Genomic DNA, 24547 nt, shown 5'->3' with positions numbered 1-24547 from the left:
GCATCACACAAACTTTGTGGACGAAGGAATGCTTTACCCCAACCTAAGATGCTGTTCCCGCCTCTCCACCCATCCAAACCCTAACTTGGATAAATGACTCAATTCAAGTGCTTCCTCCTGTGTGAGACTCTCTTTGACCTCTCTGGCTACACCGAGCTTCCCCTTCGCTGAAACCCTGAGACCTTCAAGGGTTCATTGTAAGTATCTCTCATCACTCCCCATCAGCTTCGAGTTTGCATGTATCTTCCCAGTTAGATGTTTAATTACCAACGTCAATATTTTAGCAAATGTTTTTTCTAGCTATCTCTTTTCGTTCATAGATATGTTTAGATATATAGATATGAACCTACATATCTATTCAACTACTAAGTAGAATTAGAGCATACATGTGTTCTGGAACCTCCTTTTTGTCCTCGAAATAGGTTGTAGAAATTCTCCCAAGTCAATACACTTCATTGGCTTCGTAGTACACCACTGTATGGTGTACTACACCCTTATGGACGAGCATTTAAGTGTTTTCCAATATTTCTCTACCACAAACAAGGCAGAAATCAATATCTTAGTACATACATCATTTCAGACTGGTATAATTATATCCTTAGAGCAAACCTCTTGAGGTGTGATTGCCAAGTCAAAGAGTCAAAGATTTTATATTTGTATAAACATTCCTAGATTACTTTCCAAAAACAGTGTCAGTTAATAGGCCCAAATTCTTTGCCCAGAACCACTCCTCCACCACATCCCACTCTTTGAGACTGATTAATTACTTTCTCTCCTAGAAGGACAAAAACCTGGCAGCTTAATTTTGCATTTTGCCTTAAGAGTGTGTGTGTGTGTGCGTGTGTGTGTGTGCGCGCGCGCGCGCGCACTATTGAAAGGCGATGTCAATCAGAATTCTCCCTTCCATGTCTCTAGTTATTGCCACAAGTAAACATTTCAACTCTCACTCTTAACATTGGCAATAAACATATGAAAAGATACCCAATCTCCCCACTAATCAAAGGAATGCAAAATAAAATAATAATGACTGTTTTGGTTTTAGTTTCTTGTTGTTGTTGTCATTTGGGGGTGAAGGCGAAGAATAATATTCTCCGTTGAGGCAAGTGTGGGGAGAAGACACTTACGTTCATTGTTTGGCTCTCTTTCCTAACTGCGGCAGCTGGCGCTTCCAGAACAATTTCACACTACTGTGGTGATAGCAGCACGCTCGTTCTTATCCTGACACTAGTAGTTGTATTTCCAGCATCTCAGTCATCAAGCACAAAAAAGTTTTTAGTTGAACTTTATATTTTTATTTATATTTCACTCACAGTTCACTTAAAATTAAATGACTTTTACCAAATGAAGTTTTTGCTTATCTTTCAAGATAAATACACACTGATTGAGATGCTTACGATGGGTGTGATATAAACCAGACAGTTTCTACCTGCCTACCCGTCTGTCTAACAAAGAACGTTTTCAGTTTCTGTCCAAACATGAGGTTTGTTCCACGTTTCTGGACTAACGTACAAAAATATAGTTAAAACACATGTCCTGAGTGTATGTACAGCATAAGAGTAGTAACTATTATCAAGATCCATGTCACAAACCGTATCAAGCCCTGTTTATTAATTTCATCTTAGAGAAACTAAGCCAGTTTTTGGCAAGATACAGTCTGATGTAAAGAAATCCCGTTTGAGACAAGATAGATATAAAACCACAGGATAAGATTACCTATAAACAGCTTTCACAGCAAAATCAGACATCCATTTCTTACCCTCAGTGAGACACAAATGGAGCCCAAGATGTTTCATCACTCCTTCCCAAAGTTTATGAAATAAAGTGCCCTCTGATGAATCCAATTTCAGGACCTGGCATTGTTTCTAAATTCTGCTTCCTCTATTTGGCTAAGAATAAATCTGTTAAACTATTAAGATATGCCAGTAAGTGGTATCATGTTTTCTCTCACCACCTGCAGCTACTTATGGTATCTTTGAACTAAAAGCATCTCTGCTTATTACTGTGATCAAGCACTGACCATGTCATTTGGACCACACAGAGAATAGATTACGTTAATGTAATGTAATACCGTAGATTTGTATAAAATAAATATTATGGCACTAAATGCACACATTTTACAAGCAATCAATCATTCACTTTATTTAACTTCCTTTATTGATGTATCATTGTCCAATGTTATACACATGGCTAAGATGGAAAAGTAACTCAGGCACCAGTTCTGCCCTCAAGTGCTTCCTGGTGTAGTGGAGAGACAAAATGTGGACACAGTTACAGAAGCGCAGAAAAGATAAAGTGTCGTGGTGGTTCCAACGGGAAGATTACGCACATTTTGGAGTGATCAGAGATGTCTCAATGGACACGTGGCTTTCGGATTAGACTCAAGAAGCAAGAGGAGATTTCTCCATGTAGAAAATAGAGAAATCGTATTCCTAGATGACAAAGGATTGTCATTGGCACAGGAACTAAGACAGGGTTCACGGTGTGTGCTGGGAAAACAAGAATAACTCTTTGGCAGGATCACAAGAAGAAGCACAGCAAGCAGGCACACATTTGGTAGCTTCAGATATGGCCAGCTCAATTAAGCCCTTGACGTCAACACCATGCTAGGGAGCATGAACGTGACTCTGTAGGCAACTGGTAGTTGCTGAAGAGGCTCTTAAGAAGGGGTACAGCTTGCTCAGAGTTGTGTTTAAGATGTGGAAAGGTGGAGTTCTAAGTATTTTAACAAAGATTGCACACAAACTTAAGTGTGGTGTTCTTTACACTTCAGGACGCTTGTATTCAATAAACTGAGTCTTAATTGATAGATGTACGTACTGATAGAACTTATAGCAGGGACTGCTAATCGTTGCCCAATACCTATTTATCCCTTTTGTTAAAGAACTCCCAAAATTAGGCTGGTCACAGGCTACCAGAATAAAGACCAAACAGTTCCTAGTTTGCCTTGCAGCTAGATGTGATCATTAGACTAAATGGTAGCCCATGGGACATAGTCTGAAGTGCTGTGCCCCACTTCTGAGAAGTGGCCTCTAGACATTTCCACACATCTCTAGAGGAGTGTTCTTTCCCTTCTTTTTTCCTTTGTCCTGGAATGTAGATGTAATGTCTGGAGCTGAAGCAGCCATTATGGGCAATAAGATGAACTTGAGATGGAGGTCACATATATCAGGACAATAAGAGGAAGAGCTTGGACTCTGACACATGGAGCACCGGCACCGCCCGGAGCACCTTACCTGACATTTTTATGAAAGAAAGAAAGAAATTCTTTTATTTTCTGAGCTTCAGATATTTTGGATATTCACCACTGGCACCTAAACCAAATCCTATCTGACATGGTTGGGAAAGGAGCTTTCTGTAGCTACATGTCCAACAAATCTGTTAGCTTCACCTTAGGAACTCAAGAATTCTGTAAGGGGTGGGGCAAGTCGTACTGGACAATCCAATTAAACTTGAGAAACTGCATCCAATAGCTGAAGAAAACACATTCTTTTCAAGCACACATCACACATTTACAGAAATTAACCATATAGCTGGCCAAAATTCAAGTCTCACCAAATATTGAAAGACTGAATTCATATCAAGTATGTTTTCTAATCACAAGGCTATCAGTAACACAAAGATAATCCTCATACGTTTAAAAATTAACTGCATGATGACTTGTTAATGTCTATACCCCAATTAGATTCTAAGTTATATAAGAGAAACTGACAGATCAAGCTGGCCAAGAAAAGGGGAAAAGTTTGTAATGATGTGAACATAAATTTTTAAACAAATAAACATGATCTCAATCAAAAATAGGCAAAGGATATGAACGTATTTGCACACACACAGAAATGCCAATGATTAGTAAACACAGAAAGCAGTATTCCACCTCACTAATAATTAAGAAAATGCAATTTAAAATAACAAGGTATTACTTTTATAAAACATTAATAATTTAGTTTACTAGCAATTAATAATTGATGATTTCCAGTGTTGGTGAAGATACAGAAAATGGTCACTGTCTTACACTGTTGATGGACAGTCATATTAATACAGTGCTGAGGGTGGTCAATTTGGAAGTGTCTTTCAAAAGTTTAATGGCACATACTTCATAACCCAACATTTCCACATCTGGCTCAATCCTACCGTAATGTTCCCAACATGTGTGTAGGGTTATCTGCAGCATTTTTATAACAGTGAAAAATTATAAACTACCTAAGTGTCCCTCAACAGGAAAACTGTTAAATAAATAGATTCATTCTGAAGAATATAATTAATGCATTAGTTAAAAAAATAATAGTCATATGTGATGACATACTGTCAAGTAAAAGAAACTAAAGAATAAGGCACGAAGCGAGGGAAAAATACTATAAATACACAAACATATATGTATATACATGTAAATGCATTCTTCAAAAAGTACTAGAAGGCTACAGACCAATGTTTTAACAGTGATTACCTGGATTGGGGTGGGGCCTTGGGGGTAAAAAAAGAGAGGGATTATCCATTTTTACTGGTCTCTATATTATCTGAATTATTAAAATTTTAACATACTTTTTATTATGTTTTCCTGAGTTACTTGTGTAGTTAAAAACAGTTCAGTGAATTATTAAATTTACCCCAAATCTCACAGTGATATGTGGTGACTCATAAACTAGGATTCAGTCTCCTTAACAGATCAGAAAGTGTTTTTCCATTTTCCCAAAATGATTTAAACTTTTCTGAACACCAGAGAGTTTGATTGATCCTGTAAATGTGGGCACAACTTATACTGAAGCACCTCCAAGTGAGATACACTTTTCTAGATGCCCGTTCTTATAGCATTTGTGAGAATTAAGTCAGGCAATGCCTCTTAAGCACGTAAGAGCTCGATAAATGGCAACTATTATTATTATTATTATCAGTTAGAATCTCTACAAGCAGTCCTTGTAGTGCGACACAAACTTTACAATAAATGTGCTTATTTTCCGAGCTCATCAAAGGCTCAGCCACAGTCAGCCTGAGAAAGCGTGTACAAGGCGAGATGCCCGAATATACTCTAATCCTCCTACACCAGATCGCTCTCAACCACACTTAAGAAATATTTTCAGTCCTGGAAATGACATATTGGGATTTGCTTAAAGTAAACGCTTGTCTGATCTACATCACTTTACACTGTTGCTTGCTATGCAATCAAGTTAGTTTTAATCCATAAATATCTCTAAGTATACAAAGCAATATAATTTTGGTACTGAGTTCTGAATGGACTTACTAGATCCTTAAAAGATAATAATCGTATAATTTAATCATTGTAAAGTCACTTTGCTGGCACTGTTTGGTTTTGATCAGACATGTAGAAGAAATTCCATTATCAGACTCTGATACCACATGAGAAATGAGCTCTTTTCTAAAGTGCTGGCCAAATTCTGACTCACAATTGATAAGGAGTTCTGTGTTACTTTTTATATCATAGAACTGTCATCCATATATAATTAGCACCTTATCTGAAGTATAGTTTGCCTTCAAACTATAAACTAAAACTGCCTTCAACAATGGCCAATATTCTCCTAGTTCTTTATGGAAATACTAGTCTTATGTCAATGTGGAGCTGCTGGGAAATGGTTGAATGAATATGTTTTAATACAGAACGTGTAATGCAGACATATTATTGATGTAAGAATTTCTCTCCTCACTCCCAATGAAACTTCATGCTATTTCATTGAAAACTGTCCCAATTTGCTATCAACCCTTTGCTGCAATAGCACCATAAAATGAATACGCTCTGTATTTTGCTAAAGACTTAACTGCTGAAAACATGTTATTGTCCTCGTGAAATAATTTTAATTTACTTGTGTTTATTTCATTTAGCACCTATGGTCTGCTACTCAGACAAAAAAGCATTTACTAAGTAACATAAGCCATTTTTCTCACCCTATGAAAATCTGATGAAGAACATTTTTCTAGCTGTCCAAACTAAAACATACACGATCAAGATATTCAGCTATAAATTAACCATTCAGCAATTAACCATTAATTGCTAATTTATGCAATCATTATCATGTTTAGCTTTTTAAATCTTCTCTGAAATCTATGCTGGCCTCAAAATACTTTCCAATTTTTAATAAGGCAAGAGTATTACATGTGTATCTTTATGTAAAAGGCAGTGTACTTCTTTTATATATTTATCTGTTCACTTAAAACCCGCCCCCCCCCCACTTTATCTCTATTTAAAATATATTTAATGAATGTTATGCTCCCATAGTCATCTATCGGAAGCCTCATGTACCTACAGGCCCCCACCCTGCCTGTGATGCTGGAAGCCACAGTGCTGAAAATGGTTTTCCCCGACAGAGCGTAACATCCTTTCCACCTTTTACCATGATTTCCTGTCCTTCTTAATAAATGAGTTACTCAGCCGAGAAGGCAGGGACAGTGTTACTAACCAAGTTCTTTGAGCTAGTTAGGTATTGTTCATTTTCAGTAACGAATAGGTCACCTTTTCCAAGCATTGAACCAAGAGTAACTGTGGCCTCATTGCTCTGGAAAGGATAGTCACATGCTTCCAGACAAATAATCTGTTTGTCTAATACCCACTATTAATGTTCTTGAAATGCTTTGTACCTCCAAAATAAAAATATAGTTCCCATTTAGAAAAAGAAAATTCTATTTATCTTTCCTTTTTCCTTCCTCTATTTCCTTTTTATCTATTCCAGTTATTTCCAGGGTATAAAGCCTTTCCTGGGGACTCAAAACCAGACAGAAACACTCATTCTTCATGGTCCCTCCCCCGAGTGATGAACCTCAGGAGATGGCCGGGACCTCAACAGTTACCGCTTAATTAAGGTTCCTCTGGTTGTTAACTAAGAACTTAACCCTCTTGGAAAAAATTTTCTCCCTCAAGCAAGATGGCCTGCCATTAGTAAAAACAATCAGTAGTAATTAAAAACCTCATTTTCACACATAGTTCCTAAGTTTTACATCATGAAAATTGCTTCTCATCTAATACTCTTTAAAAATGTTGCCCTGAGCAAAATAAAAGGCCCTCTTTGAAAAAGACTAAAGCTGAACAAAAGAAGCCAAAATATAATCAGTTTCTCTTTCAAATAATAAAACTGCCCCAATAATTTGGTCAACAGTTTTCCTTAAATACATGAATCCAAATAAGGGATATTCTTTTTGTCTTATTTCAAAAATATCTAAAATACTTGATCATCAATATATTACAAATACTTTGGCAGAGACGCTAGATGTCATAATTATCTTCTGCTTAAACTTGTTGTACCCAAATATTCAATGGGCAATCAAAATGTGAATGTATTCCCTAAAATAACTTTAAATGGATTTAACATTCTGCTTGAGTTCACATGATTTATATTCTTAAACTATTTAATAAGTAGTTATTCCAAAATCTCTGAACAGACTAAAGTTTAAACCCCCAAACTTGCAAAGTAGAATAAAGAAAACAGACAATGTTTCATATAATCAAAATCTAATCAAATCAGGGCGGGGGGGTGGGGGTGGGGGGGGGAAGTGCCTTTTCTGAAACAAATTAGGTAAATAATAACAGATGTCAAAGCCTTTTAAGTAAATGGAACCTAGGCCAAATTTATTTTCAAATGAGATGGAAAAAATATATATAAATATCTCTAACCTAATGGAATTCTGGGCACCATGGGTCAAATTTCGAGAACATGACTGTAGTTATCAGGAGACACTAGAGGGCAGAGTTGCACAGAGAAGCTCTTCTGACATCTAATTAGCAAAAGGGATACCAATAATCAGATGCTTGCTCTTTATATAAACCCTCAAGATACTGACTTATCTTGAAAGGTTTTAGACTTTTAACAGATGATCTAAACTAGTCCAGTACAATCAAACAAACACAGGAAACCCACACTAGGGCTCCATGGAGAATACTTGTCCTAAGAATGATCTATCTTCCTTCCTACACATGTTCATGACTATAACATCTCACTCCCCATGAAACAACCATCACTTTTCTCCTGAATAAAAAATCTTACTAACCCACCTATGCTCATGCCTTCGAAAGCTAGGGGTTTTGAGTTTCAGAAGACATTTCCCATCAAATTTGGGGAATGGTTTATTCCAAGTACCATAAGCTCAAACAAAATTTGTCTCCATATTATTAAAAGTTTTCTGAAGAGGAGGAAGAAGTGTTCAACCTTCAGAACTCCTTTGTGTTCATTCTCTGTCAATGACAGAGATTCAACAAAGATGGGCTGCCCGGCATTCCACTGTACTGATTAATGGAAGCCATTTATGTCAAGTGGATTTTGGAAGCTGAAATATCAATTTCTGTAGCTCTAAGAACAACATAAAAAGTCATTTCCCCTCTTTCAGCCACTGCATGACTTTCACAGTGGCCAAGTCAGGTACAAGCCACATCAATAGCTCCTAATTACAGTAACTTGAAAATTACAGCCTCAAACACTCATTCTCCAAAGAGCCAAGTTTTCTAGATGGCATTCCATGAGATGATGGAGCTTCTCTTCAAAACAATCCATCTCAGAAAATGTGTGTTTTTCAACAGAAAAAACGTGTATTTGTCCTAGAAGAGTGTTTTACTATCACTATATTTATAAAATATACTCATAAAAATCAGTATTAAAAATAGTTATAATCCAAATAGGCTGAATTTCTCATATGTTTCTCATATATGATGATGGCTTTTAAGATCCTAACCCCTTGATAATTCTGTAGCTTGAACAGTGAATGTGACAACATAAATATATATTCTAAATAACTCAGGAAGAGCAAATTGAGCATTTGTGATTCTTCGAATCTAGAATACATTTTTCACTATTTCTCCCTATTCTTTTTCTCTTAATACCTGTCTGATGGTACCCTTTTTTCCTGGCTTTTAAAACCAATGTCTTGAATATTCACCATAATATCCAAGATATACATACAATGGATCAAGGAAATTGGGCCCCTATTGAGGCATTTAATATATTGATGCATATTATAAAACTATAGGCTGTAAAATATTGACCTCTCCAGTCCACTCATGGAAAACTAAAACTCAGAATGAAATGTACTTCAGCAGGAAAACTAATCATGGTAAACATTCACTAGGATATCCTATTTCTAGAAAGCCACAGATGAAGAATTTCTGTCAATCAATGTCAAAGATCATGCATTGGTGCCCTTCCCTAAACACTTCATCTAAAATTTTAACCACCCCTCTCAACAGTTCATATCCCCCTTCTTTGCCCAGTGTTTTCCCCTTAGCACTTACCATTAATTAATTTACTAATTCTTTTACTTGGAATTTTTACTTGTATATCATCAATCTCCCTCTCTGGAATGTATGCCCTCTGAGAGCAGGGATTTTATTTCTTTTGTGTACTCTTTTGTTCATCTCCAGTCCCTAGAACAGTGCCTGGCACCTAGTAAAGTAATTAATAAATATTTGCTGGATTATTAAATGGATGAATAAATAAATGAATAAACAACAAATCCAAAACCTGGCAGAACTGTACGTGTTCCAACAGAATAATAATAGATCCTTCTAAATTGATAATTGTACAAAAAAGCAATCTCAACAACATTCGTTGAGTTTTGTAAGGCTCTATTTCAGGAATAACTATATACAGGTCCAAATAATCCAACTATACGCTGTCTGCAAGAGACACACTTTAGATTCAAAAACCAAATAGGTTGAAAGTAAAAGAATGAAAAAGATACATCATAAAACAGTAACCAAAAGAGAGCTGGAGTGGCTATATCAATATCTTAAAGATAAAAATTGTTACTAGAGACCAAGGACATTTTCTCATGATAAAAAAGTTGATCTGTCAAGAAAATTTAACACTTATAAATGTATTTGCTCTTAATAACAGAGCCCCAAAATACATAAAGCAAAAACTGACAGAATTGAAGAGAGAAAAAGACAATTCAACAATGACATTTAGAGACTTCAATACCCCACTTCCAACTAGACAGAAGATCAACAAGGAAATAAAAGACATGAACAACACTATAAACTAACTACACCAAGCACACCTTTATAGAACACACCACTCAACAACAGCAGAATACACACTCTTCTTAAGAGCACATGGAACAATTCTACAAGATAGACCGTATGTTAGACCAAAATTCCTTACCCAAAACACTTCGGGCCATATGTGTTTCAGAATTCCAAATTGTACAGATTTTTAAAATATGATATGGTACATTTTTATTGTATTATGTAATATCCCACATGCTCAGCAGGATCTAGGTCAACATCCTGTAACCAATCACAATATTTCTATGGCAAAATATATGAAAATTGACACTACCTGAGATAAAGACTATAAATAGCTTCAACTCAGTTCAGGTGTTTTGTCACAAAATAAATTACAAAAAAATTTTTTAACTCTTGCTTCTACTTTCAAAGCATTTTTCAAATGGATCCACTTTTCTTCATCTCTGCTGCCATCATCCTAATATGAGCCCCTGTTATGTCCTTCCCACCCATCAGGGAGAATTTTAACAGCACCCCTGCTCTCAGCCCGGGCTCCTTCCAATCCAGTCTTTACAAGGCATTTGTTACTTTTATTATATTACTCCTCTGCCTGAGACTCTACAGTGATATCCCATTGCTCTTAGAATGAAACACACCTTCCTCACGATGGCCTACATGGTAAGGTGCATCCCTACTTCCCCAAGATCTCCTACTTCTCCTCACTTGTGGACTTCTTCTTATTCCCTTCAACACAACAAGCTCTTTCCTACTTAGAGTCTTTAGCCTAGCTGCTCCCCCTTCCAGAATGCTCTTCAAAGAGTTTTTTCAGAGGGGAATCATCATCAATCTTTAGATCTAAGCTCGGATGTCATCTCTTCAGAAAGATTTTCCCTACCCTTTCTATCTAAATACACTTAGCCTTCCCCATACCCTTTAAAACAAACAAACAAACAAAACACTGGGGACTTTCCTGGCGGTCCAGTGGTTAAGACTGCAGTGCTTCCACTGTAGGGGATGCAGGGCTGATCACCGGTCAGGGAACTAAGATCCCACATGCTGCACAGCGCGTACAAAAAATAAAAAAATTTAAAAAATTTTTAAGAAACTGAATTTTAAAGTTGCTGTAGATGTACATAAAAGTTGCAAAGATAGTACAAAGAGTTCCCATATATGCTGCGCACAGTTTCCTCTACTGTCAACCTCTTACATTGCTAAGGTACATTTATTTACAACTTAGTAAGCCAACACTGGTACGTTACTATAATATTAACTAAGCTCCACACTTCACTAAGATTTCACTAGTTCTTCCCTAATGTCCTTTTTCTGTTCCAGGATTCCATCCAGGACACCACATGACATTTAGTCATCACGTCTCCTTAGCTTTCTCTGCTCTGTGACAGTTTCTCAGACTTTCCTTGTTTTTTCTTAACAGTGTTGAAGAGTACCGGTCAGGTATTTTGCAGACTGTCCCCCGACTTGGTTTGATCTGCTGTTTTTCTCATGGTTAAACTAGGGCTATGGATTTTTAGGAGGAAGACCACAGAGATAAAGTAGTCTCATCACATCATACCGAAGGCATACAGTAACAACATGACTTATCACTGATAGTGTTAAACTTGGCCACCGGGCTTAGGTAGCATTTGCCAGGCTTCTCCACTGTAAAGTTACTCCCTCTCCCCCTTTCCATGCTGTAACCAATCTACTCTTTGGAAACAAGTCACTAACTACAGCCCACACTCAAGGGCCAGGGGGAGTAGAGGTCCACCTCCTGGAGGGGACGGTATATAAATAAATAATTTGGAATTCTTCTGTAAGGGAGATTGTCTATTTCCCCCATTTACTGATTCATTCAGTCATTTATTTATAACAATATGCACTCATAGATGTTCATATTAGAATTCAGGTTATAATCCAAAACTACATTATTTGTTTCATTGCTCAAATCGTTCCTGGTTTAGCCACTGGGGGCTCTTTCAAGTTGGCTCTTATGTTCCTTTGCTATGCTTCATCCTTTTGTCTTTTTGAGCACTTTATTTTCTGGAACAAGATACTCCAGTCTCATCTTGTGTAAGAATAGCACCTTGTATGAGACTGGTTCCTTCTACTGGAGAATGGTTTTGGAAACCAAGATCTGGTGCTAGGTAAACTTATTGTTACTGGGGTGTTACTATTAGGCCTTCTCAATAGACAGAGCTAGGAAATGTATGTGTGTATACTAACCCATGCACAAGCACAGATATATAAATATTTATAATATTTATATAATATAAATATATATTATAATATAAATATAATATAATATATAAATATAATATATAAATAGATAAAAATATATAATATATAATATATAAATATATAAATATATATAATATATAAATAATATAATATATAATTTATATATATAATATTTATATATTATATAAATATATATAATATATAAATATAATATAATATAAATATAAAATAATATAATATAAATATAATATAATATATAAATATAAATATAATATATAAATAGATAAAAATATATAATATATAATATATAAATATATAAATATATATAATATATATAATATATAAATAATATAATATATAATTTATATATATAATATTTATATAATATATAAATATATATAATATATAAATATAATATAATATAAATATAATATAATATAAATATTCTATAAATATTTCCATATGTAGCCATTTGTATCTATATTAAGCAAAACATGAGTTTATACTGGTGTTCCTACCTCTAATCCAGAATCACATGGTTCGTTGTAGGATTCCGTTTTTTTAATCACTCAGATTCTTTTCCACTGGAATTATTAACATAATCTAAAATTACCTAGTTTGTTTCCTTATTGTTTGTCCCTCATCATCAAGAATTTAAATTTAGAAGCAGAGGTCTTGCCTGTTTTAACACATTCTGGAGCTCTAGAACCTAGAACAGTGCCTGCAACATGGTAGTGGTTTATTAATCAGTGAAAAAATAATCAATAAAGAAGTACTGATTATTTAATTTATAGTAGAAGAAAAAAGATGAAATATTTTGAGGCTACCCCTTGATACGAGTAAGATCATCTTCTAAATGAAAAATAAACACATATTCATCCAACGCTATGCCCTGTTGTATTAATAATCTCCACGCATTCACCATCACTTGGCATTGAAATTTCCCCCACAAGCAATTCAAGGAATGCTTGACAATTTTCCCCTGAAGTTTACTGTAGTAGAGCTTAATCATGTCCAAAATGAAAGTAACGTATTTCTACCTCAGATTTCCTCCTATGTAACATATACTATCTTCAGTCTTAGTAGGGTGTAGGTCAGAGAGAAGAGGCAGACAGGAGGTAGGGAGATTCCTCACCCACCTTTACATGTTTCACTAAACTACCCAAGGAGGTTTCAGTGTCTTTCCCCCCACAGTCTAAGGACCATGTGTCACTCAAAGCTACAGTTAGTTGTAATTTTGTTGGCTTAGCATTTTTCTACTTCTTTCTACTGCTCAAATTGCTGAAAAGTCTTGTCTAGATCTGAAAATGCCTTTCATAGAAGCTATTGTGGTATGAAAGGTAAAGAAAGACAGTTTGGGAGGGGACTGAAAGGGATTTTGCATTCAAGATTTTCTTTAACCTTCCAGGTTTGCACTTGGGCATGCTTGTTGGTCCTAGAGAACACAATGTGGGCAAGGGCTGTCACCCCTGTTCACTGTGTCTTTCTCTCCAAAGAACTGGAGGTTCCCCTGGAAACCTCCCATCTACTTGCTCCCACTAAAAAGATACGGGCATGTCAAGAAAAGAAAGAAAGAGGTGGAAGGAGGGTAAGAGAAATACTGAATGCTCAATGTATGCCTGGCAAATCCTGTGCTCTTTACTACTCTACTCTCAAGATTACAACTAATTTTACCAAAATTTGGTAAAGTTTTTAAAATTTTCTTTATTTTTTTCCTTTAAATTAATAGAGGGGACACTTACATACATACTGATATTAAAATATGCAAATGTAACACAGAAAAGAAGTTAATACTGGGGCGAGGGGGAGAAAAGAGCAAAAGTATTTCCCGTGGCTTCTGGAATATTCTTTCACAATAACATAAGTAAAATCCCCTAATATTTGTGATCCATGTTATCCTTCTTAAAAACTTTTTTTTTAAAAAACAAGCTGGGGCTTCCCTGGTGGCGCAGTGGTTGAGAATCTGCCTACCAATGCAGGGGACACGGGTTCGAGCCCTGGTCTGGGAAGATCGCACATGCCGCGGAGCAACTAGGCCTGTGAGCCATAATTACTGAGCCTGCGTGTCTGGAGCCTGTGCTCCGCAACAAGAGAGGCCGCGATAGTGAGAGGCCCGCGCACCGTGATGAAGAGTGGTCCCCGCTTGCCACAACTAGAGAAAGCCCTCGCACAGAAACGAAGACCCAACACAGCCATAAATAAAAAATAAATAAAATAAAATAAATTAATTAAAAAACAAGCTGAACAAACCAAGGCAAGCCTGTATACATTTCTTGAAATAGTTCCTTGTTTATTTGAACTATTTTGTACCTCGGAGCCATGACACATAAGTGTCAGCGCACAACTGCAGGTCCATATATAACAAAGGAGTGCCCAGAGGGTTCCCGAAATAAGAGCTTGATGCTCAGTTCATATGAGGAGGGCCCCCTATGCCCAAATTAAGCCTTGGCCACTTGCACATAATTAGCATACCAAAACGAGAAATGAAACCAAAAGGCACACTAGGGCAATGGAACTCTGTTACCATGTTAAGGATACACTGCCCAGGTGTCATCAGTCAAAATGAACTATGTCAAAGAGAAGAGAACCGGAGAAAAAAACAGGTTTTCAGACAGTAGCTTTCAGAGCATATATACCTAAAGGAAGGACTGAATAAGAAATATCTCCCCAATAAGTTCTCTTATTGACTTTACCTACAAAGAAATGCTTCCAGGTTTTTGTCACATCTTCCCATGGGACTGCTTCCAGCCCACCTCTACTTATGTGGGACTTCATTTGGCTGAATCATAAGAACAGCTGTTGAATTATGAGTTATGGGCACAGGCAAGAAGCTGTCAAATATCCAAGGATACAGAAAGCACAAGCCACAAGTGCAGTTTTTCTTGGCCAAGGCCTCAGTGTCTGCCATCCATTTACTTGTAATTGTAGGTGATTATCTTGTCCCCTCCCTGCCACTCTGAAGGGTCAGAAGCACTCTAGCTTTGCCCTCAGAGTCATCCCATTCTACTCTTAGAAGGTCCGAAAATAGAAGGAAGCTGAGTTTCCTTTGTTCCAATCCTTTCAGCAAACATCAGTCATATCACAGCAAAGCCACACGCCAAGACAAAGCAGGAAATGAGTAAGGGATTAAGAGTCTGTTCTCTTGCTGCCCTTCCCTGTGTTGGAGTATTGTACTCACCAGTGGAAACTCATTTTCGAAATTATGTTGCAGCTGTACAAACTGCTCATAAAAAAAAAAAAAAAAATCCGTCACCTTGTTTTCAGCCCAGTGGCAGATTTCACATCAAAAAAATTATACCCAGTAGACATTCTTAGCAGTTCATCTATATCCTCAATCATACAGTAAAATTTCCAACAAACTATTCAAATTCTCTGAACAAATGCTAGATGAAATCCTTCAACCAGTGACAACCTCAAGAAACCAAGTGTGTCACACATGGGTAATTTCACATTCACGGAGTCTTTTCTCATGACATTTTATTTTCTGAAAAGAGCAGATATGTCTCACTGGAAGCATTTTTTTTATTCTAGGTTTTTAAAAATAGATCCTGCTCTTAAGACTTCTTCCTGTGGTCTGAACATATTTTCCCAGGCAGATTCAGAAGAGAATTATCAGATCAATTTAAGAACAAGTTGAAAATTGACAGTAGATGGCTAATGGGTGAGCGGTAAATGCAACTTGTTTCCTTAAGTCCTATTCTCACTGCAGAAATATGAACATGACCCCCATGATTCTCTCTACCTTTCTAAAACACTCACTCATGTATTCATTCACTCATTCATACCACAAATACTCACTGAATACCCATAAAGTGACCGAGAAAATGACTGTCAAGCTACATTGAGCTGTGTCACATAATTTTTTCCAAAATCTGCCCCACTCAGATCTTCCTTTCTTCTACAGGCAGCTGAGTTGAGAGGCCAAGAGAGCAAAGAAGAGAAAGGAGTTGAAAGGAAAATACATTTAAAAAGAGCTAGAAAGAATGTAGAAAAGCAAACACATGTGGAGAAGAAAGTTCTGGAGAGTTATCACCATCGGGACCACATCAACCCCAATCCTCTCTGCATAAAGGATAAAAGCAAACACCAGTCCACGATGCCCTAAATGGTCCCCATCTTTTTTTTTTTTTTTTTTACTACCATCTCAGAACCATCTGGCTTTGAAACAAATTGTAAAATCACTGTACATATGGTCTATACAGTAAATAAGATGGCTATAGTAGTAGACAAAGTATAATTTACATATTTTATTCACTAGAAGATCATTAATCTGTTCTAGTGAGTAAAATGCAGATTTGAGTGTTTTGAGAATTAGTAAGCAAATGAAACAAAAATCACCTCAAAGGCCAGAGAGTTGCCTCGTGATGTGGTCTTTGTTAATTCTGACGTTTTTAATTACCTATCAAATACGTCAGTACATGTATTTAAATATTACGCTTTAACATTGTTTCTTACTTATTCAGGCATGATAATAAAAAGCTTCCCCTCTGCTCGTCATTTGCTATCAAACCTACAGAGAATGTTAATAAGAGCAACAGTTAGAGAAAAAGTAAAAGAAAAGTGGTGGCTTTACCACTTCAACCAGGCTGTATGTATGCAAACATTCTTAATCCATAAAATACAAACGCCTTGAAGTATTGCAACTGACAGCATGCAACACTGTCATGCGCTGACGTCTTCTTAATACACTTTCAAAATTGCAGTCAATTTTCAATGAGGATTTGTCAGCTTCTTCTGGTGCATCAGCTATGTCGTGAGAACAACTTAATCAGTTCTGAAGGAGGAAATACCCCTTTCATGACAGAGCCCTACTTAGGAAAATAATGATCAGAGGGCCCTCAAGAATTTCATTAAAGTTCTATAAACGCTTTACAAATAGGTTCAGAAGCTGTACCTTAGAACAGTAGCCAAGGTGAACCTACTTGGTACCAACTTCCTCTCTAATTCAAAACTATCATGATGAACCCCATCACGATAAGAATATGGATAAAAATGAAAACTACTCTCCTTCCTAGGAGTCTCTCCAGTCATCCTCACTGCTGTAAGAAGACTTGCTGCTGACAGCCCATTTTAAGAGTTTAAAGGAAAAGCAGTAAGGGGAAGACTAATACAAAAGTTAAAGGCTGGTAAAGATGGCCAGGGCTGTACTATCCGCAAAGACAGGTGGCCCATCTGCAAGTCTCAATCCCTACCCCGCAAGTCCTTTGCCAGTCCTTTGCCAGTCCTTTCCTCTGGTGCCCTGAGTAACAGAGGAGGAAAGAAAGCTGATGGACACCACGATTCGCTGTGACTGATGCTGGACTAACTACCTACCTGCCTGTGCCCTTTGCAACTGCCCCTTGCCCAGGATCTCTGGGGGTTCTTCAACCTCCTGCTTTACTCACATACACCCCAACCACCAGGGGCCTTTCCAAAGCATAAACACACACTGGTACCCAGTGATGCCGAAGAGCACTGCCCTGTGCTTGGCCACATGCAAAAGCATCTCATAACTCCGCTTATGAGCTGACTCCAGTGAAGGCCCACGGGGAGGGACGGCTGGAGAGTAATACGCGCCCATGTGCTGAGATCATTATAGCTCACTATATCTGATTTTTTAAATGCTGATTCCTTCTTTATTTACAATAACAAATTTGGTCAGAAACCAAGGTGGGCTCGCCTAGAAAAAGCAGGGAGTAAATATCCAGAGATAAAGAATGATATGGAAAGAAGAGTCATTAACTTCATTTTGGTGACAAGAGATTGAAGGAGACAACAGGGACCTGCGAGCACTGCTGCTGTGAGCAAATGAAGGTCCCCATCTGTTAGCTGATTGAACAAGTAAAAATCATCAGAGCCAGCGTTAAAATGGCACCCACTATGTGTTAGCACTCTTCTAAGCACTCTATAGGTATATATGTATTTCATCCTCAAAATATGCGTAAAACAGGTGCCATTATTATCTTTTAAAGATGAGTTAACTGAGGCACAAATAGTTAAGTAACTCGTCCACGGTAACATAGCCATTGCCTTCCGTTAACACTCTATTTTCCTATGTTTAGACATTATAGTCCATCTCTTACAGAAAGTTTAAAGTTTCCCATACAACACTTCATCTAGTAAATGTTATCTCTTCAAACATCTCTATTTCTCGAAAAAGTACTGAAACCATTCATAAACTTAAATATACTCGCTTAATTAGTTTAAAATATCACCATCTCAAAATAAATTTGATCTTATAGGTTCTTAGATTGCACTTATTTTATACCATACTGTGAGATTCAAAACAGAATTAGCTTTTACTCTTAAAATATCATTAATGCATCATCTTGAATATGGTAATCAATAAAAGAGATTCTGCAAGGAAGTAGGAACGTAAATGCATGTTAATTATTTCTAATGTCTTAATTAACTCCTACTGCTAATGATACAGTAATCAAGGTTTAAATATATTGTAGAGGATACATCAGTTTTCTATTGGGTCATGTTTAAGCATTCAACGTGATTAAACAGATTAATCATCACTAAAATCTCACGAAATGGGGAGATTTAGACCCAAATTCTCAAAGAATTCTAATCTCAATGAGAAAAACAAGTAAAACTAAGGTTTTAGACACAGTGCAACATGTTTTCCTCACACACACCTGCTTCCTGGTTAGCTCTTCCTTTCCTTCTCTGTCCCCATGTCCCCCTGAGCACCCAGAGGTACATCATGGCAATAATCACTTCTGAAAGTGGTTTAGTATATGCATCAAGCACCACTGATGAAGTCAAACTCCCATACATTTTTTAACCTTCTTGATTTCTGAGCCCTGCGAGGGAAGTTATGGTGATGCCTGTTGACTGACCTGGACCTGATGAGGACCAAATGTAAAGACCAGAGTAGGTAGATAGTGCCATTTTAGAAGCTATCTCCTATTGTGGATTAAAGACGTCCACTCCCTTTAAAGAAGGGCAGACTCCAGAGGTGAAGTCTATTTTTCCTTCTCTTTAATCTGGTTGATCCTGTGACTTGCTTCAATCAAGGGAATGCAGCAGACATAAAGCCATGTCACTTCCAAGGCTGGGCCTTAAGAGATCTGTGACTTCCTCTTTTATGCTCCTGGAACCCAATCATCACATTGTGAGACATCCAAATCACATGGAAAGAGAAGTGAGGCACCAGCTGACAGCCCCAACTGAGCTTCCAACCAACAGCCAGCACAAACAGCAAGTCAAATGGGTGAGCCACCTTGGATGTTCCCATCCAGTCAAAACTCTAGTGATCACAGCCCCAGAATGATGCCACATGTGGAGAGGAACCTCCCAATTGATCTCAGTCAACCCGCAGACTCTTAAGAGATAATAAATGATGGTTGTTGTTTAAACCACTAAGTATATGAGGTAGTTTGACTATACAGCAATAGATAGTCAAAGCCTTTCTAGACCCTCAAAGAGACTCAGGCTGAAACCAGTTCCTGCTTGACTTAGCATAACACAGGATAAGTCGTGGTGGACCCAGAAACATCAGGATGGCTACAATGAAGTTGAAAAGAACACTTTTCAACGGGGGCACAGTGGCCAAGACCATGAACCTCGGAGCCAGACTCTTTGAACCCTGGCTTTGCCTTTTACTAGATATGCACCTAGTAGAGGTTATTTAACTATTCTGTTCCTCAGTTTGCCTTCATATAAAATAGAGATAATAATATTCTCTACCTCATAGGTTTATTTTGAAGACTAAATATCAGTATCACTATGTGTAAAGCACTTAGAACAGTGCCTGGCACAAAGTAAGTGTTCGGTAAATGTTTATTATTCTCTTGTACATCCAGGGAACCACCCACTCACAGCTACCGGAGGGCTCTATACTTAGAACAAAGGGATATGGAAAGTGAAGGGGAGGGCCATACGATGGTTCCCGTCTGATCCTGTACCATGAGGAAATGGATCTCTGCCATGCCGTAAAAGCATGAATATGATAAATGCTAAATCTGATTAGCCTCACACCAGCAAGGGAGAAAACCAAAAATCAGAGTAAATGCTCAGTTTCTGGGTCATCAGTAACAGAAATGTCAGACAATCAGTCACATTTTATGTGAGAATAAACTACTCCTAGGTATAATAATCCACACTTTAGATTTTATAACTGATTTCTGTTCATTAAGTGTCCTGAGCTTTATAAGCACATAATGCAGTCCTGGTAAGTTATGTTCTCAGGCATGATCTGAACTATCATCATCATACTCATATCAATTTTGTTTCTAAATATTATTTTGCAGTTCACTGGAACAAACAGATCAGGCTACAGATTATGGCAGTTTTTGCATATGTCATAATAAAATTAATCCTAAATGTATTAGTAATACCAGGTTAGTTTTTGGCTTTTGGTTATTTTTTGTTTTCTTTTGATTTTTTTGGTCATATCATATACACACTTCGGGAACTGCTTTTGTTAAAATGATTATTGATTTTTTTAAATGAAGCAAAATACAGTAATAATTCATTTTGCTATAGGATTAGAATTAGTAAATAGTACTGTTTGCCCCAACCCTTTGTCTCTTCTCTATTTTAAAATTATATCAAGGACCTATTTATATTTACTTCAGAAGTAACCAGCCCAAGTGAATTAATATATTGTGGCCATAAGTTAAAGTTTTTGAAATATTTAGCAATCTATTTCAGCTCTTGAACATCTGACCATAGCACTTCTCATGGGACTTTTCACTGGAGCCTCAAAGCTCTCCATTTCTCATCTCCACATACTCTATTCATAAAATGATTGCAGATTCAATTATACTACTCATATTCTGGTATTTGGACAAGGATCCCTCTGTTTTTCAAGAGAACTATGATGGATCAATAAATTGATACCAAGCAGTTCAATCAATTAGCAGTTCTGAGAAAATATGTCAGGTTTGTGACTATCTTCACCATGATAACATCATTCATCCAAATTAGTTATTCCTCTTCTTTCCAAATTATTTATAAGCCTGAGGTCAGCTTGAGAAAATTCATACTTTCATTTCATACCTGCTAGTCATGCCTTAAATGGTGACTATCAGAGATGCAAATTAATTGCAACTGTATGAAGGCTGCACAAATTAAAAACTATGAAATTTAAATTATTAATTCAGCATCCAGATTCCTTCTGCAATCACTAACAATTTCACCTGTTTTATTGCTCAATGCAAACTAAATTTGGTAATTTAAATAGAAATAGAGAACACTAGACTTTATCACTTTGTTTCCCTCCTATCTTTAAGTCCCTCTTCCTTTTCCTTCCATTACCTCCTTCGTCTCTGTGTTTTGAACCTACTCTTTTATGTCTGCTAAACTTCAGTCCCATGTCACTGTCAGATCTCATCAATTACACACTATTCTGCTTTAATCTAAGATGTCATTCTTAACATTATTTTACATCCCACCAGTCTATTCCAAGAACCTGAATCCGTTCCACTATACCAAAAAAAACCAAAAGCCTATTTTTCCATGGGCTTTTGTCGGGTTATGGGCATTATGTTACTATGTGATTATGCACTAAAAGTTTTAAGAATATATACAATTTCAGTAGTATTATTGAGAGTAACTGTTGGGAATACTTCTGCATCCACTATGTAGCTGAACAGAACAATGAATGAAAGTAGCCAAAATGTAACTGTGAAAAAAACTCATATGAAAAAGAAAGCTTGGTTCAGTAAAAAGACTGTTCAGATTAGAACTAATAGGTTCAACCAAAGTTTCCAGACTAGTAAAGTTTTGCTTTACGTGCGTCTATTTTCTGTAAATGGAGCCCATTTAGGGTTTCAATGCTTAAATTAACAAAATAATTTGTGTAACATTTCTAATGAATAAAATTGAGTTAACTGAGTGTAAGACATTTGTACCAACTTGCCCTTTTAGAAACAAGGATGGGTATAATTTCATCAATAAACAACAAATAAAGGAGACCATTTGAATAAAAATGGCTTTTGAGTTTCTCAGATAAAAATGTCACAGATTTCTCAAAGCACATCTCTACAATTTCTAAATCTTGGTTTTAGTGTGATTTGCATAAAATGTCTTAAGTAGCATATGCAAATATTCTCATGTCTAGCAAAATTATTTCAGGGGGAAAAAAAATGTCACAAATGTCTACCTGGCAAGGTTGCTTCATTTTAATGGCTATGACATGGTATCTGTAACAGCAGAGTTCACAGGTCCAGGAACCCCTCTCACTGATCCACTTCAGCAAGCACAGCTGATGTGTATACCGAACGGACCCATCACATCGGCAGGGGTTTAACAGCTCCCCCTGGAAAGAAAACAACTTAGTATGAATATTTATATTGTGTCTCTATTTTAAAAATCCAACACTTGCTTTCTTTTCTTTCAAAGTCATTTACCCAGAAGGATACAAGCATCAAACTCTATCCTAGAAAATGAAATTAAATGTTCATATCTCTGGTGGGAATGCAACTAAAGTCTTAAAACTATTTCAAAGATACTACTTAGAGTTATGACATAAATGTTCTACCAACATATGAAATGTCTGCAGGATACAGCTCCCAATACCCTAGGGGAAAAGCTGTACTATTAAATCTCTTTAATAACTTTTAAGTGAACGGTCAGATGCAATCCCTCTGCAGTTATTCTTAATCATTGCTAAAGAAGAAATGCATGCCGTCCCAGAAAGTAGCTTGCAATAGCATTATGCTTTTATTTTTTCTAACTGTAGCATCATAAATATTGACTTAGGGGACTATATTCTTGAAAGCCTGCATATTCTTATGCAATTTCCTTACTTTGAAAAATATTAAACCTAATGTTTTCTCAGACCACACATTTTGTAAGAGAGATGTATTATCCCTGTTGTCTCTGTGATTACTCCCATGTAAGTTTGCATGCACCTCTAATGGAGTTTATAATTTTATAACTGTGTTTCTTTCTTTCACAAGGTCAAAGTACAGTTTTAGTTCCCTTATGAAAACTCTAACATGCTTTTCACCTCAGTGATATTGAGTCCCCAAAATGGGCAATAAGGAAAGACCCTGCCCTTTTTGGGTTTGACATGACTCACCCCCTGTTTGTCCTCTAAGACTATCTGCCTCACGATACACCTGTAGAAAAGGAATATAGGTTTGTCTCTATAAACCAGATCCATCAAGGAATTCACACAAGAGATACTTATGGCATTAACACTAAAACACCTGAGGAATGTGCAACTGCAAAACCAGGTGGAAAAAATAAAGTGTAGCCCAAAGCAAACACTATTCGCCACCGGGACAATTTTATCTGCCTTCACAGGAAAGGAAAAGGGAACGCGCAGGAGCCGCCGGGCAACCACTCAGCCCAGGAACCCAGAGGCGGGCGCTGTCCGTGGTGCTGAAAGGGCGCCGTCGGGAGCGGGAGCCAGCCCAGCCCTGCCGGACCCCACAGCCAGCTGCCCCGCGGCCCGCGGGCCTTACCTGCTCGGCGCCCTGGAAGCAGATCTTGCAGATGGGCTGGTGGTGCTGGTGCTGGTGCCCGGAGCGCCGGTCGCCGCCGCCGCTGCTGCTGCTGCGGCTGCTACATACCGAGCGCGTCTCGGGCTGCTCGCCGGAGCCCCGCTGCTCGCCCTCCCCACCCGCGCCGACCTCCGGCTCCCCGGGGCCGCCCTTCCCCGCCGCCGCCTCCGGGACCGTCGTGTCCGGAAGGCGCCTCGGACCTGCCCCGGAGTCGCCAGCCGCGGCCACCTCCTGCCCTGCCGGCGGCAGCTCCTCCGCGCCGCTGCGCCGCGGGGCCACCTCCGCTGGCGGCTCGTCGGGCGCCGCGGGGCGCTCGGGGGACGCGGGCGGCGCGGGCAGCGGTGGCAGGTAGCGCGGAGGCGCGGGGGCCGAGGCTGGCTCTCCTGGCGGCGGCGGCGGCGGCGGGGGCGGCTCGGCGTCCCCGCTCTCCTCCCCGCGGCGCCGACTGCCGCTGGGGCCGCCCTCAAAGCTCATGGTGGTGGGGCCGCCGCCGCCGCCCTCCTGCCAGCCCGGCTAGCGCGCCCGGCTCGGGCTGCAGGCGACGGGGGAAAGGAGGGGGAGGAAGGAAGGAGGGAGCGAAGCGGGGCGGGAGGAGGGTGGGGACGGGGTCCGGGGCGCCGGGGGCCGAGGGGCGGGACGGGGAGGGGACGCGGAGGGCCCGGCGGCGGCGGCGGCGGCGGCGGCGGCGGCGGCGGCTGCTCCGCGGAGCCGCGGGCTCGGCTCTGAAGGAGGCGGTGCCGAATTCCGCGGCGCGTGAGAGCCGGGCCGCTGGGGGGCGGGGGGCCGAGGGCGGGGGCCAGGGAAACCGGGGGAGGGGCGAGGAGCGGCGCAGCGGAGGGGATGCGCCGGGCGGGAGGTGTTTGGAGGGAACTGGAGCGGGGCGGTGGGTGTGGAGGCGCGGAGGGTCGTTCCCGGGAAGGGGGATGTGGAGGGG

At 38.7% G+C, this 24547-nt stretch overlaps 1 protein-coding gene across 3 annotated transcripts in view; it reads right to left on the bottom strand.

Moving 5' to 3' along the window:
• Positions 1 to 24547, bottom strand: part of MARCHF11 (membrane associated ring-CH-type finger 11) — a 167212-nt gene that overhangs the window by 103644 nt on the left and 39021 nt on the right. For 2 of the 3 annotated variants that reach the window (XM_082453826.1, XM_082453828.1), the window contains exons 1-2: positions 23575 to 24138; positions 22266 to 22421 (exon numbers count right to left, since the gene is read on the bottom strand). In XM_082453826.1, the coding sequence (XP_082309952.1) occupies positions 22266 to 22421; positions 23575 to 24087 (669 nt within the window). In that variant the 5' untranslated portion in view covers positions 24088 to 24138. Of the gene's footprint in view, positions 1 to 22265; positions 22422 to 23574; positions 24139 to 24547 lie in introns of those variants that run through there. The other variant, XM_082453827.1, reaches the window with a different exon arrangement.

Source organism: Balaenoptera physalus, assembly GCF_965194825.1.
Source record: "Balaenoptera physalus genome assembly, chromosome: 3".
NCBI lineage: Eukaryota > Metazoa > Chordata > Mammalia > Artiodactyla > Balaenopteridae > Balaenoptera > Balaenoptera physalus.
Note: the sequence above shows the minus strand (reverse complement) of the source record. Positions and strands in the feature narration are given on the sequence as shown.